The 17,375-nt window shown below is 68.3% G+C and overlaps 1 protein-coding gene across 2 annotated transcripts; it reads left to right on the forward strand.

Annotated features, from left to right (window-relative positions):
• Positions 1 to 906: 906 nt before the first annotated feature.
• On the forward strand, positions 907 to 17,107 carry KDM5C (lysine demethylase 5C). Of its 2 annotated transcripts, none has more exons than XM_086871156.1 (27): positions 907 to 1,645; positions 3,360 to 3,437; positions 3,511 to 3,633; positions 4,087 to 4,257; positions 4,334 to 4,465; positions 4,725 to 4,848; positions 5,819 to 5,997; positions 6,078 to 6,236; positions 6,669 to 6,788; positions 7,208 to 7,366; positions 7,852 to 8,033; positions 8,635 to 8,797; positions 8,881 to 9,000; positions 10,029 to 10,223; positions 10,645 to 10,826; positions 11,376 to 11,500; positions 11,581 to 11,728; positions 11,822 to 11,918; positions 12,305 to 12,663; positions 12,846 to 12,984; positions 13,322 to 13,501; positions 13,570 to 13,704; positions 14,014 to 14,538; positions 14,858 to 14,915; positions 15,373 to 15,572; positions 15,933 to 16,118; positions 16,627 to 17,107. In XM_086871156.1, exons 1-27 carry the CDS (start codon positions 1,031 to 1,033, stop codon positions 16,633 to 16,635), a joined length of 4,863 nt encoding a protein of 1,620 aa, XP_086727282.1. In that variant the 5' UTR covers positions 907 to 1,030; the 3' UTR covers positions 16,636 to 17,107. The 2 variants fall into 2 exon arrangements, with proteins under 2 accessions (XP_086727282.1, XP_086727281.1); XM_086871155.1 differs by having other exon boundaries at positions 909 to 1,645; positions 4,331 to 4,465.
• Positions 17,108 to 17,375: the final 268 nt, after the last annotated feature.

A 17,375-nucleotide genomic window follows, 5' to 3' on the forward strand; every position in this document is an offset into this window, starting at 1 on the left:
TCCACAGGGGTCTATAGGATCCATGGGGCTCTATAGGATCCACAAGGGTCCCTGGGGGTCCATAGGGGTCTGGGGGGTCTCTGGGGTTGCATAGGGGTCCCTGGGGGTCCATAGGGGTCTGTGGGGTCTCTGGGGATCCATAGGGGTCCCTGGGGGTCCATAGGGGTCTGGGGGGGTCCCTGGGGGTCCATAGGGGTCCCTGGGGGTCCATAGGGGTCTGTGGGGTCCCTGGGGGGTCCATAGGGGTCCCTGGGGGTCCATAGGGGTCTGGGGGGGTCCCTGGGGGTCGTGGGCGGGGCATTCAGGGGCGGGGCATCACAAACCCCGCCCCTCCGGGTGGCCCCGCCCTCCCCGCGGCCTCCGGGCGCGCATGCGCGGTGCGTCCCTTTAAACGTGCACAACAAGTCCCGGCTCCTCCGCTGACCCAGCCGCGGAGGCGAGCAGTGCCGCGAATCCTTCCGCGCAGGAGAGGGCGGAGCCTGAGGACTATTTCTCCGTCCCCCATCCCGCCACACCGCCTCCCGACACCCGGGCGCGGCGGGGGGGGCCCCGATGCTGTTTCTCGCTGTCCCCGTTCCCGCCGTCGCCGCTGTGGCGGCGCTCGGCGCTCGTGCCGGTCCCGCGGCGGAAGGACACGCGGGCTCGCCTCACCGCCAGCGGCGACGCGAGAGGCCGCGCCTGCGCAGTGCGCGCGTGCGCGCGGGCGGGGGGCGGGCGGCAGGAGGAGGAGGATCCAATATGGCGGCGGCGACCCGGCCGGGGGGACCGGGCAGGCCTCGGGTGTGAGGCGGGCGGAGCGCGGGGCGGCGGGGCTGGACGGGCCGGAGGAGAGGCGCAGGGGCCGCGGAGGGGCCGGCGGGTCGGCGGAGCTCGCGGGCGCTGTCTTGACCCCCCTTTCCCCGCGGCTTGGGGTGGGGGGGGCGGCCCGCGGCCTGTGAGGGGGCGGCGCGGGGGCGGCGGGGCCTCCATGGCCCCCTGAGGGGGTCCCCGCGGGCAGTCCGGGAACCCCCCGCTCCCCTCGGTGCGAGGGATGGAGGAGGGGGAGCAGCAGCGCGCAGGGGGCGGCTGGGCCGAGTGGGGGCCCGGCCCGGGGGGGTCCCCGCCGTGGGTCCCGCCGCCGCCCGACGGGGACGAGGAGCCCAAGCGGGGCCGCGGCGCGGAGTGGGGGGGGCCGGAGCCCCCCGGGGACGCGGGGCCGCCCCGAGCGGCGGCCGCGCCCCCCAAAGCGGCTGCGGACGAGAAGGCCGCGAGCGCCCCGCGCCCCCCCCGGGCCGGGGCCGAGCCGCGGGGTAAGGGCGGGGGGGGACCCGGCAAGGGATCCGGGGGGCGTCCCCCGGGCGAGGAGCGGAGCCCCCGCAAGGCCCCCGAGGAGCGCGGGGCCCGCGGCGGGGATCGGGCCGGCCCCGAGGACAAGGCCCGGCGGCCCCTCGGGGGTCCCCGCGGCGGGGCCGGCCCGGAGCAGCGCGGGGAGTGGGGGTCGCCCTGGGTGCCGGCCGAGCCCGAGCCCCCCGAGGACTTTCTGCCCCCGCCCGAGTGCCCCGTGTTCGAGCCCAGCTGGGCCGAGTTCAGCGACCCCCTGGGTTACATCGCCAAGATCCGCCCGATCGCCGAGAAAAGCGGCATCTGCAAGATCCGACCCCCGGCCGTGAGTGTGGGGGGCTCGGGGGGGCTGGGGGACCCCCCCCAATGGGGAACCCCCGTCCCAGGGGGGCTGCGCGTCCCGTCCCGCTCCCTCGGGGGTGGGGTTGGGGTCGGTGCCCCCCCCCCCCCCGGGGGCAGAATTGTCCCCTTGGTGGGGTCATTTCTTAATTTCGGGGGTGCTAATTGCCCCCCTTTGGGAGCGTTTTGCCTTTGTGGGGGTTGTTGTTTCCCCGGGGGAGGGATGTTCTCTATTTTGGGGCACGGGGGCTTTTTCGGAGGTGTTTTGTGCTGGGGGGCGATTGCCCCTGGGGGGGGACGTTCCCCGTTGGGGGGGGTTAATTCTCCTGATTATGGGGAGTTAATGAACCCCCCCCACGGGAACAGTTTCTCATTTAGGGGGGTTAATGAACCCCCCCATGGCTCGGTGCTCCTGCTGCAGCCTCGGGGGAGGGGGGGCTGTCCCGGGGGGGCAATGATGGGCTCGGGGGGAGGGGGCGACCCATCTGTGGGGGGGCTTGGGGGGGGCTGCGTGCCCCCTCCCCCCTTTAGGGGTATCCTTGGGGGGGGGGCGCAGGTCAGCCTCCCCCGATGTGGGGTAACCCGGGGGGGGAGGGGTCCCCGCCTGGGGGGATTTTGGGGGGGATTTTGGGGGTCCTCCTCAGCCCAAACCTCTTGGTGGGGAAGGGGTCCCTGCCCCCCCCCCCCCGCCCCCCCACCAGGGCTCCTCGTGCTCGCGGGGGGAGGGGGGGGGGGCCGGGGGTGTCCCCGCGGGTTCGGGGGGATCCCGGTGCCCCCCCCGGCGGGGTCTGCGGGGGTCCCGGCGCCCCCCCCGCGGCCTCACAACAACAACAGTGACACGGCCAATATGGCGCCAGCGCCGAGCCTTTGTCTGCGGGCGCGGGGGGGTCCGGCCGCTCCGGGGGGGCCCCGGCTCGGGCAGCGACCCCCGGCACGGGGGAGAACCGGGGGGGGAAACGGGGCGGGGGGGGGAAGCGGCGGCCGAGCCCCCCCGTCCCCACCGACCGCGCTCCCCCCCCCCCAATCCCGGCTTGTTTCCTGTTATGGGGGGGGGTCGCGCTCTGTCCCCGCGGCTCGGGGGTCCCTTTGTCCCCGCGGCCGGTTTGGGGGGGCCCGGCGGGGCGGGGCGGGGGGGACAGGCCGGGCCGGTCCCCCCAGCTCGGCGAGGGAAGGGCTTCCGGGAGGGCCGGGCCGAGCTGGCGTCACCGGCCCCGCGGGGCACCCCCGGTGTCCCCGCTCGAGGGGGGGCGTGCAGGGACCCCAGTTCGGGCTGTGTCCCCCCCGTGTTCCCCCCAGCCTTCACCAGGGCTGAGCTCGTCGGAGGCTGTGGCTGCTGACCCCCCCCGACCCCCCCGATTTGGGCTGTGTGTTCCCCGGGGGGGCCATGGCTGCTGAACTCCCCCAGATTTGGGCTGTGTGTTCCCTGGGGGGGCCATGGCTGTTGAACCCCCCCAGATTTGGGCTGTGTGTTCCCTGGGGGGGCCATGGCTGTTGAACCCCCCCAGATTTGGGCTGTGTGTTCCCCGGGGGGGCCATGGCTGCTGAACCCCCCAGATTTGGGCTGTGTGTTCCCTGGGGGGGCCATGGCTGCTGAACCCCCCCAGATTTGGGCTGTGTGTTCCCCGGGGGGGCCATGGCTGATGAACCCCCCCCGATTTGGGCTGTGTGTGCCCATCCCTGACCCCCCCTTGCCCCCCCAGGACTGGCAGCCCCCCTTTGCTGTTGAGGTCGACAACTTCAGGTTCACCCCCCGCATCCAGCGGCTGAACGAGCTGGAGGTGAGCGGGGTGGGGGGACACGGGGGGGCTTTGGGGGCCGGTTTTGGGGCTCACCCCCAGCCTCGCCCCCCAGGCGCAGACCCGGGTGAAGCTGAACTACCTGGACCAGATCGCCAAATTCTGGGAGATCCAGGGCTCCTCCCTCAAGATTCCCAACGTGGAGCGGCGCATCCTGGACCTGTACAGCCTCAGCAAGGTGAGGGGGCACGGCGGGGGGAGCCGGGTTTCTGTTCGGGGGGGTCTCGTCCCCGTTTCTGGGGGAACGTGCCCAGTGTTGGGGTGCTCGGTGTCCTCCCATGGGTGGTGATGGAGGAGGGGGGTACAAGTACCAGCTCTGGGTGTCTCTGGGGGGCTCTGGGTGTCCCTGGGGGGCTCTGGGGGGCTCTGGGTGTCCCTGGGGTGTCCCTGGGGTGGCTCTGGGTGTCCCTGGGGGAGCTCTGGGTGTCCCTGGGGTGGCTCTGGGTGTCCCTGGGGTGTCCCTGGGGTGGCTCTGGATGTCCCTGGGGGGCTCTGGGGGGCTCTGGGTGTCCCTGGGGTGTCCCTGGGGTGTCCCTGGGTGGCTCTGGGTGTCCCTGGGGTGGCTCTGGGTGTCCCTGGGGTGTCCCTGGGTGTCCCTGGGTGCCCCTGAGCGCTCGCTGTCCCCCCGCAGGTGGTGATGGAGGAGGGGGGCTACGAGGCCATCTGCAAGGACCGGCGGTGGGCGCGGGTGGCGCAGCGCCTGTCGTACCCGTCGGGGAAGAACATCGGCTCGCTGCTGCGGGCGCACTACGAGCGCATCATCTACCCCTACGAGATGTACCAGTCTGGGGCCAACCTGGTGGTGAGTGGGGGGCCCGGGGGGGCCGGGGGGGCCCCAGGGCCACGCTGAGGCTCCCCTACCGCCCTCCCTCCAGCAGTGCCACGCGCGGCCCTTCGAGAGCGAGGAGAAGGACCGGGAGTACAAACCCCACAGCATCCCCCTGCGCCAGTCCGTGCAGCCCTCCAAGTTCAACAGCTACGGCCGGCGCGCCAAGCGCCTGCAGCAGGAGGTGGGCGCCCCAAAACCCCCCCTGGGGCCCCAAAACCGCCCCCTGGGGCCCCAAAACCCACCCCTGGGGCCCCAAAACCCACCCCTGGGGCCCCAAAACCCACCCCTGGGGCCCCAAAACCCCCGCCTGGGGACTCAAACCCTCCCTGGGGCCCCAAAACCCACCCCTGGGGCCCCAAAACCCACCCCTGGGGACCCAAAACCCAGCCCTGGGACCCCAAAACCCCCCCCGGGACCCTCCTGACGCCGCTGTCCCGCAGCCCGAGCCCACGGAGGAGGACATCGAGAAGAACCCCGAGCTGAAGAAGCTGCAGATTTACGGGGCCGGGCCCAAAATGCTGGGGCTGGGGCTGGTGGCCAAGGATAAAACCCTGCGGAAGAAAGGTATTGGGGACCCCCCGTGTGGGGGTGCTGGGACCCCCTGAGCTTTTCGGGGAGCCTCTGTGGTTTTTAGGTGTTTCTGTGTTTTTTCTGGCCCGTTCCCGGGGCTCTTTCGGGCGTCTCTTTGCTCACAGTTAGTTTGGCTCTCCCAGATTCTTTTGGGTTCTTCGGGAGCTCTCCTCCCTTTCTCTCCTCTTTCTTTTGGGTCACGTTCTCCAGAGCTTCTGGGTTCCCCCCCTCGTTTTTTTGGGGCACTCTCCCACATCCACTGGTTTTATGGGATTTTATGGGATTTCATGGAATTTCATGGAATTTCATGGAATTTCATGGAATTTCATGGAATTTTATGGGATTTCATGGAATTTCACGGGATTTCATGGGATTTCATGGGCTTTCATGGGCTTTCATGGGATTTCATGGGATTTCATGGGATTTCATGGAGTTTTATGGGATTTCATGGGACTTCATGGGACTTCATGGGATTTTATGGAATTTTATGGGATTTCATGGGATTTCATGGGATTTTATGGAATTTTATGGAATTTTATGGAATTTTATGGGATTTTATGGGATTTTATGGGATTTTATGGGATTTCATGGGATTTTATGGGATTTCATGGGATTTCATGGAATTTCATGGGATTTTATGGAATTTCATGGAATTTTATGGGATTTTGTGGAATTCTGTGGGATTTTACGGGACGTTTCCTTCTCAGTTCTTCGGGAGCCTTTTCTCCCCGGTGGTTTACAGACAGATTCCTCCACTGTGGGGCAGAGATTTCCCTCCCAGTCTTTAGGAACTCCTGTTCCCCCCAGCTCTTCAGGGACCCCCTTCTCCCCCCCCCGGGCTGTCCCCCCGTTCCTTTCACCCCTTCCCATTTTCGGGGCTCCCTCCCCCGTAGCTCAGTGCCCCCCCCGAGGTTCGGGGTCCCCGGTTGCACCCCCCGAGCGCTGCGTTCCCCCCTCCCCGCAGACAAGGAGGGTCCCGAGTGTCCCCCCACGGTGGTGGTGAAGGAGGAGCCGGCGGGGGAGCCCCGGGGGTCTCCGGGGTCCCCGGGGGCGCGGGACGGGCGCGAGGAGCTGCGCCACAGCCCCGAGCCCTGCACCAAGATGACGATGAGGCTGCGCCGCAGCCACAGCAACAGCCAGTTCGTGAGTAGGGGGCTCTGGGGAGGGGCGGGGCTGCGCTGGGGCGGGACCCCCACCCCCAAATCCCCGTTCCCCCTGCCCAGGTGGATTCCTACATCTGCCGGATCTGCTCGCGGGGCGACGAGGACGACAAGCTGCTGCTGTGCGACGGCTGCGACGACAACTACCACATCTTCTGCCTGCTGCCCCCCCTGCCCGAGATCCCCAAGGGCATCTGGCGCTGCCCCAAATGCGTCATGGCGGTGAGGGGGACACGGGGACACCCCCGGCTGTGGGGCCGGGACCCTCCTTGTGCGGCGGTTTGGGTCTGTCTGAAATGTGGGGTGGGGGCTCCCAAATCTCAGCCAGACCCGAATGTGGGGCTGGGGACCCCCAGCTCTGCGTCCCAACCCTCGCTGTCCCCAGGGACCCCCAGCTTGGTGTTCTGTGTGTCCCTGGGGCTCCTCAGAGCCCCTGTCCCTGTCCCTGGGGCCTTAACTGGTGTCCCAAAGCCCCCTGACCCCTCCCGGTGTCCCCTGACCCCTCCCAGTGTCCCCTGACCCCTCCCAGTGTCCCCTGACCCCTCCCTAACCTAGTGACCCCTAACCCAAACCCTGACCCCTCCCGTGTCCCCTGACCCCTCCCGTGTCCCCTGAGCCCTCCCGTGTCCCCTGACCCCTCCGGTGTCCCCCCAGGAGTGCAAGCGGCCCCCGGAGGCGTTTGGTTTCGAGCAGGCGACGCGGGAGTACACCCTGCAGAGCTTCGGGGAGATGGCTGACGCCTTCAAGGCCGACTACTTCAACATGCCCGTGCACGTGAGCCCCCCAAACCCTCTGATCCCCCCCAAAACCACCCTGGACCCCTCTGAGACCCTCAGACTCCACAAACCCCTCCAGGCCCCCCAGAGCCGCCTCCTTTTGGAAAGGTGGGCAACGCCTTCAAGGCCAGTGACTCAATGTGAACCCCCAAACTCCTCCCAAAACCTTCATGGACCCCCCCAAACCTTCTCTGAGACCCCTGGCCTCCTTTGGGCCCCCCCAAATCCTCCAGGCCCCCCCAGAGTGCCCAGATCCCCTTTCTTTTGTCAAGGTGGGCGATGCCTTCAAGGCTGACTTATTTCACAGGAGCCCCCAAATCCCCCCCAAACCCCATCCAAAACCCCCAAATCCCCCCCAAAACCCCCAAATCCCCCCCAAATCCCTTCCCTGCGCCCCCTGAAGCCCCCTGCCCGCAGATGGTGCCCACGGAGCTGGTGGAGAAGGAGTTCTGGCGCCTGGTGAACAGCATCGAGGAGGACGTGACCGTGGAGTACGGCGCCGACATCCACTCCAAGGAGTTCGGCTCCGGCTTCCCCGTGCGCGACGGCAAACGGCGCCTGTCCCCCGAGGAGGAGGTGGGACAGGGCACTGTCACCTCCCCGGGGGTGACCCGCTGTCCCCTGTGCCTCTGGGGGGGTGCTGCTGTCCCTGGGGCTGTCCCTGTCCCTGGGGCTGTCCCTGTCCCCATGGGGTGACCCTGTCCCTGGGGCTGTCCCTGTCTCCATGGGGTGACACTGTCTCTAGGGCTGTCCCTGTCCCCGTGGGTTGTTCCCTGTCCCTACGGGGTGTTCCCTGTCCCCCCGGGGCTGTCCCTGTCCCCATGGGGCTGTCCCTGTGGGGCTGTCCCTGTCCCCGTGGGGTGACGCCGTCCCCGCTGTCCCCATGGGTGACACTGTCCCCGGGGCTGTCCCTGTCCCTGGGGCTGTCCCTGTCCCCCCGGTGACCCTGTCCCCCCGGGGCTGTCCCTGTCCCCCCGGTGACGCCGTCCCCGCTGTCCCTGTCCCCGTGGGGTGACGCTGTCCCTGTCCCCGTGGGGTGACGCCATCCCCGCTGTCCCCAGGAGTACGCGGGCAGCGGCTGGAACCTGAACGTGATGCCGGTGCTGCAGCAGTCGGTGCTGTGCCACATCAACGCCGACATCTCGGGCATGAAGGTGCCCTGGCTCTACGTGGGCATGGTGTTCTCGGCCTTCTGCTGGCACATCGAGGACCACTGGAGCTACTCCATCAACTACCTCCACTGGTGGGCACGGGGGGCACTGGGGGGACTGGGGGGGACTGGGAGGGGACTGGGGGGGACTGGGGGGCACTGGAGGGGCACTGGGGGAGCACTGGGGGGGACTGGGAGGGCACTGGGGGGGGACTGGGGGCACTGGGGGGGGACTGGGAGGGACTGTGGGGGCATCCGGAGCTTTCTGGAGTGCCCCATCCCCAGGGGCGAGCCCAGGATGTGGGACAGGGTGAGATGAGGTTTTGGGGTGGGATGAGGTTTTTGGGTGGGATGAGGAGGTTTTGGGGTGGGATGAGGAGGTTTTTGGGTGGGATGAGGAGGTTTTTGGGTGGGATGAGGAGGTTTTTGGGTGGGATGAGGAGGTTTTGGGGTGGGATGAGGAGGTTTTGGGGTGAGATGAGGTTTTTGGGTGGGATGAGGAGGTTTTTGGGGTGGGATGAGGAGGTTTTTGGGGTGGGATGAGGAGGTTTTTGGGTGGGATGAGGTTTTTGGGTGGGATGAGGAGGTTTTTGGGTGGGATGAGGAGGTTTTTGGGTGGGATGAGGAGGTTTTTGGGTGGGATGAGGAGGTTTCGGGGTGGGATGAGGAGGTTTTCGGGGTGTCCCATCCCCAGGGGCGAGCCCAAGACGTGGTACGGGGTCCCGTCGTTCGCGGCCGAGCACCTGGAGGAGGTGATGAAGAAGCTGACGCCGGAGCTGTTCGAGAGCCAGCCCGACCTCCTGCACCAGCTCGTCACCCTCATGAACCCCAACACGCTCATGGCCCACGGCGTCCCCGTGAGTTGGGGGTGTCCCCCCGGGCCCTGTCACCCCTGGGAGCCCAGCTGGGAGCCCAGGTGCGAGCCCAGCTGTGTCCCCAGGTGGTCCGGACCAACCAATGCGCCGGCGAGTTCGTCATCACCTTCCCCCGCGCCTACCACAGCGGCTTCAACCAGGGCTACAACTTCGCTGAGGCCGTCAACTTCTGCACGGCCGACTGGGTGAGCTCTGGGGGGCTGAAAATGCACCTGGGGGGGCTGAAAATGCACCTGGGGGGGCTGAAAATGCACCTGGGGGGGCTGAAAATGCATCTAGGGGGGCTGAAAATGCACCTGGGGGGGTGTAAATGTACCTGGGGGGGTGTAAATGTACCTGGGGGGGCAGGAAATGCACCTGGGGGGGGCACAGAATGTCTGGGAGAATCAACAAGAAATTGGGGGAGCACAAGGAAAGCCTCGCAGGGAAAGAGTGAAATCTGCGGGTGCAGGGCGTGAAGGAGCAGCAGGAGCAGCCAAAATTTCGGGGCACAAAAATCCTGGTGGGAGGGGGGGGTATAAAATATCTGAGGAGATTAAAAAATGGAAAACTTTGAGGCAAACAGGGAAAGGTGCAGGTGGGGAAGGCATAAAACGATGAAAGAAACTAAAAAAACTCCCCCAGGAGATCCTGCAGAAAGTCCAGGCTGTGTTTAGGGGAGCAGGGTGTGCCTCGGGTTTGGGGGTTCAGCACTGGGGGGGCCCGGCTGGGTTCAGGGCAGGGTTTAGGGCTGTGTTTAGGGCAGGGTTCAGGGGTCCCCCCGGTTTTGGGGAGCCCCCTGACCCCCCGTGCAGCTCCCTGCAGGCAGGCAGTGCATTGAGGGGGGGTTCCCCAGGTTTGGGGGTTCAGGGCTGTGTGTAGGGCAGAGTTCAGGGCTGGGCTCAGGGCTGGGTTTAGGGCTGGGTTCAGGGGTCCCCCCGGTTTTGGGGAGCCCCCTTACCCCCCGTGCAGCTCCCTGCAGGCAGGCAGTGCATCGAGGGGGGGTTCCCCGGGTTTGGGGGCTCAGGGCTGGGTTCAGGGCTGGGCTCAGGGGTCCCCCCGGTTTTGGGGAGCCCCCTGACCCCCCGTGCAGCTCCCTGCAGGCAGGCAGTGCATCGAGCACTCCCCTGTCAGGGACACCGGGGGTTCCCCGGGTTTGGGGGTTCAGGGCTGGGCTCAGGGCTGGGTCCAGGGGTCCCCCCGGTTTTGGGGAGCCCCCTGACCCCCCGTGCAGCTCCCTGCAGGCAGGCAGTGCATCGAGCACTACCGGCGCCTGCGCCGTTACTGCGTCTTCTCGCACGAGGAGCTGATCTGCAAGATGGCCGCGAGCCCCGAGAAGCTGGACCTGAACCTGGCGGCCGCCGTGCACAAGGAGATGTTCGTGCTGGTGCAGGAGGAGCGCAAGCTGCGCAAGGCCCTGCTGGAGAAGGTGGGGGGCACCCCGAAAGGGAGGGGTGGGGGTGTGGGGAGGGGCAGGGGGAGCTCGGGGGTTGTGTTGGTGCCAGCCTTGGGTGGCTCTGGAGGGTCCCCAAAAAGGGGGGATGGGGTGAGGGGTGTGTTTGTGCTCCCCTCGGGGGTTCTGGGGGTCCCCAAAAAGGGGGGATGGGGTGAGGGTTGTGTTTATGCTCCCCTGGGGGTTCTGGGGGTGCTGGGGACACCCCAAAAGCTGCGTGGGGGGGGTCTGAGGGACGTTTCTTTGCCCACTCCCAGCCTTGGAGGTGGAGCAGGGATTGAGCTGCTGAGGGGACTCGGAGGGATTTTGTTCCTTGGGAGGGCTCAGGGAAGGGTTGGGGGTACAGGGGGCTCCCCACACTCTCCAGGGGGGGTCTGATTGCGTTTTTGCCCCCCAGGGCATCACGGAGGCGGAGCGCGAGGCCTTCGAGCTGCTGCCCGACGACGAGCGCCAGTGCGACAAGTGCAAGACCACGTGCTTCCTGTCAGCCCTGGCCTGCTACGACTGTCCCCAGGGCCTCGTCTGCCTCTACCACATGGACGACCTCTGCAAGTGCCCCCGCAGCAAGCAGTACCTCAGGTGGGGGGCTGGGGGGCTTGGGGGGCTGGCAGAGGGGTTTGGGGGCTGGCAGAGGGGTTTGGGGGGCACACAGAGGGGTTTGGGGGGCACACAGAGGGGTTTGGGGGGCACACAGAGGGGTTTGGGGGCTGGCAGAGGGGTTTGGGGGGCTGGCAGAGGGGTTTGGGGGCACACAGGGGGGTTTGGGGGGCACACAGAGGGGTTTGGGGGGCACACAGAGGGGTTGGGGGGCACACAGAGGGGTTGGGGGGCACACAGAGGGGTTTGGGGGGCACACAGAGGGGTTTGGGGGGCACACAGAGGGGTTTGGGGGGCACACAGAGGGGCTTGGGGGGCACACAGGGGTTTGGGGGCACACAGAGGGGTTTGGGGGGCACACAGAGGGGTTTGGGGGCACACAGAGGGGTTTGGGGTGGGATGATCATCTCTGATGGTTTGGGGGGGGCTCTCTGCCCCCCAGCACCCCAGAATCCCCCGTTGGCCGCTGGGCTCGTGGTGGGGGTGCTGTTTGTGCCCCGGGGGGCTGGCAGTGACCCCCCCTGTCCCCAGGTACCGTTACACCCTGGACGAGCTCCCGGCCATGCTGCACAAGCTCAAGGTGCGCGCCGAGTCCTTCGACACCTGGGCCAACAAGGTGCGCATCGCCCTGGAGGTGGAGGACGGCCGCAAGCGCAGTGAGTGGGGGTCCCGGGGGGCTTGGGGGGGTCACCGGGGGCCGGAGCCCGGCCCTGACCCCCCGGCTGTGCCCGGCCAGCGCTGGAGGAGCTGCGGGCGCTGGAGTCGGAGGCGCGGGAGCGCAAGTTCCCCGAGAACGAGCTGCTGCACCGCCTCAAGGGCTGCCTGGGCCAGGCCGAGCGCTGCGTGTCCGAGGCCCTGGGGCTCATCAGCTCCCAGGAGACCGGGTGAGTGTCCCCACAGTGTCCCCAGGGTGTCCCCAGGGTGTCCCCAGGGCGTCCCCAGAGCGTCCCCAGAGTGTCCCCTCGCTGTCCCCGCAGGGTCCCCGCGCCGGCGCTGACGGTGGAGGAGCTGCGGGCGTTCCTGGAGCAGATGAACCAACTGCCCTGTGTCATGCACCAGATCGGGGACGTGCAGGTGGGACGGGGTCACACGGTGTCACACGGTGTCCCTGCATGTCCCCGGGGTGTCACACGGTGTCCCTGGGGTGTCCCACAATGTCCCTTGGTGTCACACAGTGTCCCAGGGGTGTCACACAGTGTCCCAGGGGTGTCACACGGTGTCCCAGGGGTGTCACACGGTGCCCCTGGGTGTCACATGGTGTCCCCGGGGTGTCACACGGTGTCCCTGGGGTGTCCCACAATGTCCCTTGGTGTCACACAGTGTCCCAAGGTTGTCACACGGTGTCCCAGGGGTGTCACACAGTGTCCCAGGGGTGTCACACGGTGTCCCAGGGGTGTCACACGGTGTCCCTGGGTGTCACACGGTGTCCCCGGGGTCCCTGAGCCCGTGTCCCCGCGCAGGCGCTGCTGGAGCGGGTTGAGGCGTTCCAGGCGGAGGCGCGGGCGGCGCTGGACGTGCCCCCCCCGGGCCCGGGGGCTCTGCAGGAGCTGCTGGAGCGGGGGGCCCGGCTGGGCGTGGAGGTGCCCGAGGGCCGGCGGCTGGAGCGGCAGCTGGCCCAGGCCGCGTGGCTGGAGGAGGTGACGGCCACCCTGCGGTCCCCCCGCGCCCGCGTGCCCCTGCCCGTCATGCGCGGCCTCATCCAGGCCGGCCGCACCGTGGCCCCCAGCCCCGCCGTGGACGTGGCCATGGCCGAGCTGCAGGAGCTGCTGACCATCGCCCAGCGCTGGGAGGAGAAGGCCCAGATGTGCCTGGAGGCCAGGTCAGGGCCAGGGACCCCTCCCCAGGGGGAGATGGGGGCTGGGGGCCGCTCCTCGGAGGGGTGAAGGGGCTGGGGATGAAGGTTTGGGGTTCGGCCGCTCCTCAGAGGTTCCTGCCCTGGGTCTGGGGGTGTTGGGGGATCTCGGGGGGCTCTCGGGTTCCCTGGCTCTGACCCCCCCGCAGGCAGAAGCACCCCCCAGCCACGCTGGCTGCCATCATCAAGGAGGCCGAGAACATCCCGGCGCTGCTGCCCAACATCCAGGCCCTGAAGGAGGCCCTGGCCAAGGCCCGCGCCTGGATCGCCGACGTCGAGGAGATCCAGGTGGGCTCTGCACCCATCCCGGGGGGCCTGGGACCCCCTGGCACCCCGGCATTGCACACCCCCGAGCGCCTGGGCCGTCCCTTGGACACCCCTGTGTCCCCATCCTGTCCCCACGGGCACTGGACGCCCCTGTGTCCCCATCCTGTGCTGTCCCCATGGGCAGTGGACACCCCTGTGTCCCTGTCATGGACCCTGGACACCTCCATGTCCCTGTTCCTACGGACGTCCCAACTGCCACCACGTCCCCATCCTGTCCCTCCCACAGTTCCCCCGCTCCCTGTCCCCATTCCTGTCCCCACCGCTCCCTGTCCCCACGCCTGAGCCCGTGTCCCCCCAGAACGGTGACCACTACCCGTGTCTGGATGACCTGGAGGGGCTGGTGGCGGTGGGCCGGGACCTGCCGGTGCGGCTGGAGGAGCTGCGGCAGCTGGAGGTGCAGGTCGGCACCGCGCACTCCTGGCGGGACAAGGCCTCCCGCACCTTCCTCAAGAAGAACTCGTGCTACACGCTGCTGGAGGTGGGTGTGGGGGGCTGTGGGGCGTGGGGGGGTCCCTGCGGGGCGCTGACCCCCCCGGCTGTCCCCAGGTGCTGTGTCCCTGCGCCGACGCCGGCTCCGACAGCAGCAAGAGGCTCAAGTGGCGGCAGGAGCCGGGGCTGTACCGGCTGGACGCCGAGAGCTTGGGGCTGTCGGCGCAGGACCTGCGGGACCCCGGCGCTGTGGTGAGGATGGGGGGGCGTGGGGGGCACCCCGGGACCCCCGGCACCGCTCCCGTCCCTGCTGAACCCACCCCAGGATTGGGGTGTTTGGGGTGGGGGGCACCCCGGGACCCCCGGCACCGCTCCCGTCCCTGCTGAACCCACCCCAGAATTGGGGTGTTTGGGGTGGGGGGCACCCCGGGACCCCCGATTGCTGTCACCTCTCACGCTCCCGATTTCCCCCCAGATGACACAGTCCAAGGCTTTGGGGTGGGGGGCGCCCCGTGACCCCCCCAAATTCCCTCACCTCTCCCCCCGCCATTCCCACCGCAGATCGTGGCGTTCAAGGAGGGCGAGCAGAAGGAGAAGGAGGGGATGCTGCGGCTCCGCCACGCCAACGCCCAGAAAGCGGCGCCGCCGCTGCCGGGCCCGGGGCCGCCGTCGTGCGTGTGCGGGCAGCCGGCGGGGCCGGGCATGCTGCAGTGCCAGCTGTGCCGGGACTGGTTCCACGGCTCCTGCGTGGCCTGGCCCCGCCTGGGCGCGCAGAAACCCTCGCCGGCCTGGTGGGAGTGGGACGCCAAGTTCCTGTGCCCGCTGTGCCAGCGCTCGCGGCGGCCGCGCCTCGAGACCATCCTGGCGCTGCTGGTGGCCCTGCAGAAGCTGCCGGTGCGGCTGCCCGAGGGCGAGGCCCTGCAGTGCCTGACCGAGCGAGCCATCACCTGGCAGGACCGCGCCCGCCAGCTCCTGGCGTCCCCGGACGTGGCCGGGCCCCTGGAGCGCCTGGCGGCCCTGCGGCACCGGCTGCACGGCGACGGCGACGGCGCCCTGCGCGAGGCCAGCCGCAACGAGCAGACCAAGGTGAGGGGGATTGGGGGGATTCGGGGGGGATTTATGGAGTTTTGGGGGGATTTGGGGTGTCAGGGCCCTGCGCGAGGCCAGCCGCAACGAGCAGACCAAGGTGGGGGGATTTGGGGGGATTTGGGGGGGTTTTGGGGAGATTTGTGGGGTTTTGGGGGGATTTGTGGGGTTTTGATGGTGGTGCTCTGTGCAAGGCCAAGCACAAGGAGCAGGTCTGTGGTTGTTGGGGGGGCTCTGGGGCAGGTTTGGGGGGCTCTGGGGCAGGTTTGGGGGTGAGGGAGGCCGAGCTCCCCAGAACTCCTCTCCTCCATCCCCCCAGGTGTCCGTGGAGAACGGGGACGCCCCCAGCCCGGAGAAGAACGGCCCCCTGCCCTCGGGTGAGTGGGGTCGGGGGCTTGGGGACCCACGGGGATCCCACCTGGGGAGGGACAGAGGGACCCCCTGAGCAGGGGGGGACGGGGTCCTGTGGATCCCTGATGGCTCCAGGGGTGCGGGGGGGACCCTGTGGATCTGTGGGGGTCCCTGCAGTGTCCCCACAGTGTCCCCATGTTCCTGCAGTGTCCCCATGGTGTCCCCACGGTGTCCCCATGTCCCCACGGTGTCCCCACGGTGTCCCCACGGTGTCCCCATGTCCCCATGGTGTCCCCACGATGTCCCCATGTCCCTGTGGTGTCCCCACGATGTCCCCACGGTGTCCCCATGTCCCTGTGGTGTCCCCACGATGTCCCCACGGTGTCCCCACGGTGTCCCCATGTCCCCATGGTGTCCCCACGATGTCCCCATGTCCCCGTGGTGTCCCCACGGTGTCCCCACGATGTCCCCATGTCCCCGCAGAGCTGGAGGCGCTGAGCGCGGCGCTGCCGCGGCTGCAGGGGCCGGTGCTGGAGCTGGCCGAGGGCACGCGGCGGCCGCTGGAGGAGCTGATGATGGAGGGGGACCTGCTGGAGGTGACGCTGGACGAGGCCCAGAGCATCTGGCGGCTGCTGCAGGCCACGCGCCCGCCCCCGCTGGCCCTGTTCCGCCTGCTGCTCGAGGTACGGCACCCCAAAACGGAGCCGGGGACCCCCAGAACCCCCCAAAACGGAGCCGGGGACCCCCAGAACCCCCCAAAACGGACCTGGGGACCCCCAGAACCCCCCAGAACTGACCTGGGGACCCCCAGAACCCCCAGAACTGACCTGGGGACCCCCAGAACCCCCCAAAACGGACCTGGGAACCCCCAGAACCCCCCAAAACGGAGCCGGGGACCCCCAGAACCCCCCAGAACTGACCCGGGGACCCCCAGAACCCCCCAGAGACCCCCAAACCCTCCCTGGGGGCACAGCCCAAACGCTCCCTGCCCGGCCCAGCCCCCGTTGGCGGTTTCGGGGTGTCTGACGGGGTGTCCCCCCCAGCTGGAGCAGGCGGAGCGTCGGGGGGCTCGCGCCCGCGGCCGCGACCCCGAGAGGCGCCGGAAGCGCCGGGCGGAGCGGGGGGACCTCGCCCCCCTGGCCAAGGAGGAGCTGCAGCCAAAGAGGAGTCGGGGGCCCGAGGGGGGGGACCCCCGCGACAGCCCCGCGCCCGCGCCCCAGGCCCCGGGGGTGAGCCTGGGCCGGGGGGCGCCGCCGGGGGGTCCTGGGGTGCAGGGGGGGCTCGGGAGGAGAATTGGGGGGGTCATGGGGGGGTGAGAGGGTGTCCCAGGAGGAGAATTTGGGGGTTTTGTGCTGCAGATTGGAGTTAAAGGGGGATTGTGGGGGGATTGTGGGGTGAGAGGGGGGGAGATGTGGGGGTACAGGGGGGAGATGTGGGGGTACAGGGGGGGTTTTGGGGTGAGGAGGGCTGGAGGAGCAGCACGGGGGAGGGTTTGGGGGTTTTGGGGTACAGGGGGGAGATGTGGGGGTACAGAGGGGAGCTGTGGGGGTACAGGGGGGGGTTATGGGGTGAGGAGGGCTGGAGGAGCAGCACGGGGGAGGGTTTGGGGGTACAGGGGGGGTTTTGGGGTGAGGAGGGCTGGAGGAGCAGCACGGGGGAGGGTTTGGGGGTACGGGGGGGGCTCCCCGCGTGTTCTTGGGGCTGTCCCCCCCAGCCGTGTCCCCTGTGCCCCCGCAGGACTCGTGACGCGGAGCCCCCGGCTCGGACGGACGCGCCTGAGGGCGGTGGGGATGGACTGGGGGGGCCCCTCCGGCCGCCCCCCCGCCCCGGGGCCCCCCAACCTCCCCAGTTTGGGGGGGGCTCTCCCCTTCCCCCCCACTTCCCCCCTCGATGTAATTATTTGAGTTGTTTCTTTTGTATCGTTCAGCCCCGGGGGGGGAGTGAGGGCCACACACAGCTGGGGGGGTCCGGGGGGGTCCCCCCAAAACGGGGAGGGGGGGCCCCAACCAGCACAGCAGGGCCAGCCCCCCCCACCCCTCCCGCAGCGGGTTTTTTATAGGATTGGGGGGTGGGGGCGGGGGGCGCGGATTTGGGGCCCCCCTGCCCCCCCCACCGACACTAACAGGTCTCGAGCTCTTTGTAGCGGGGCGGGGGTGGGGGGGCCTTATTTTATTGTATTATGATTTTTTTTATTATTATTAAACTTTGGAGGTTAAAAGGGGGCTGGAGGTTATTGGGGGGGAGAGGTTGGGGATTGGGGGGGTTGGGGTGATTGAGGGGTCTGGATTTCAGGGGTAGTGTGGGGTTGGGGTTTTGGGGGTTGGGAATTTTGGGGTTTGGCATTTTGGGGGTTTCGGGATTTTGGGGTTTCAGGATTTGGGGATTTTGGGGGTTTCAGAATTTTGGGGGTTTCGGGATTTTAGGGTTTCAGGATTTTGGGGTTTCAGAATTTTGGGGTTTCAGAATTTTGGGGTTTTTGGGATTTC

Source organism: Cyanistes caeruleus, chromosome 34 (assembly GCF_971803275.1).
Source record: "Cyanistes caeruleus chromosome 34, bCyaCae1.hap1.1, whole genome shotgun sequence".
Taxonomy (NCBI): domain Eukaryota; kingdom Metazoa; phylum Chordata; class Aves; order Passeriformes; family Paridae; genus Cyanistes; species Cyanistes caeruleus.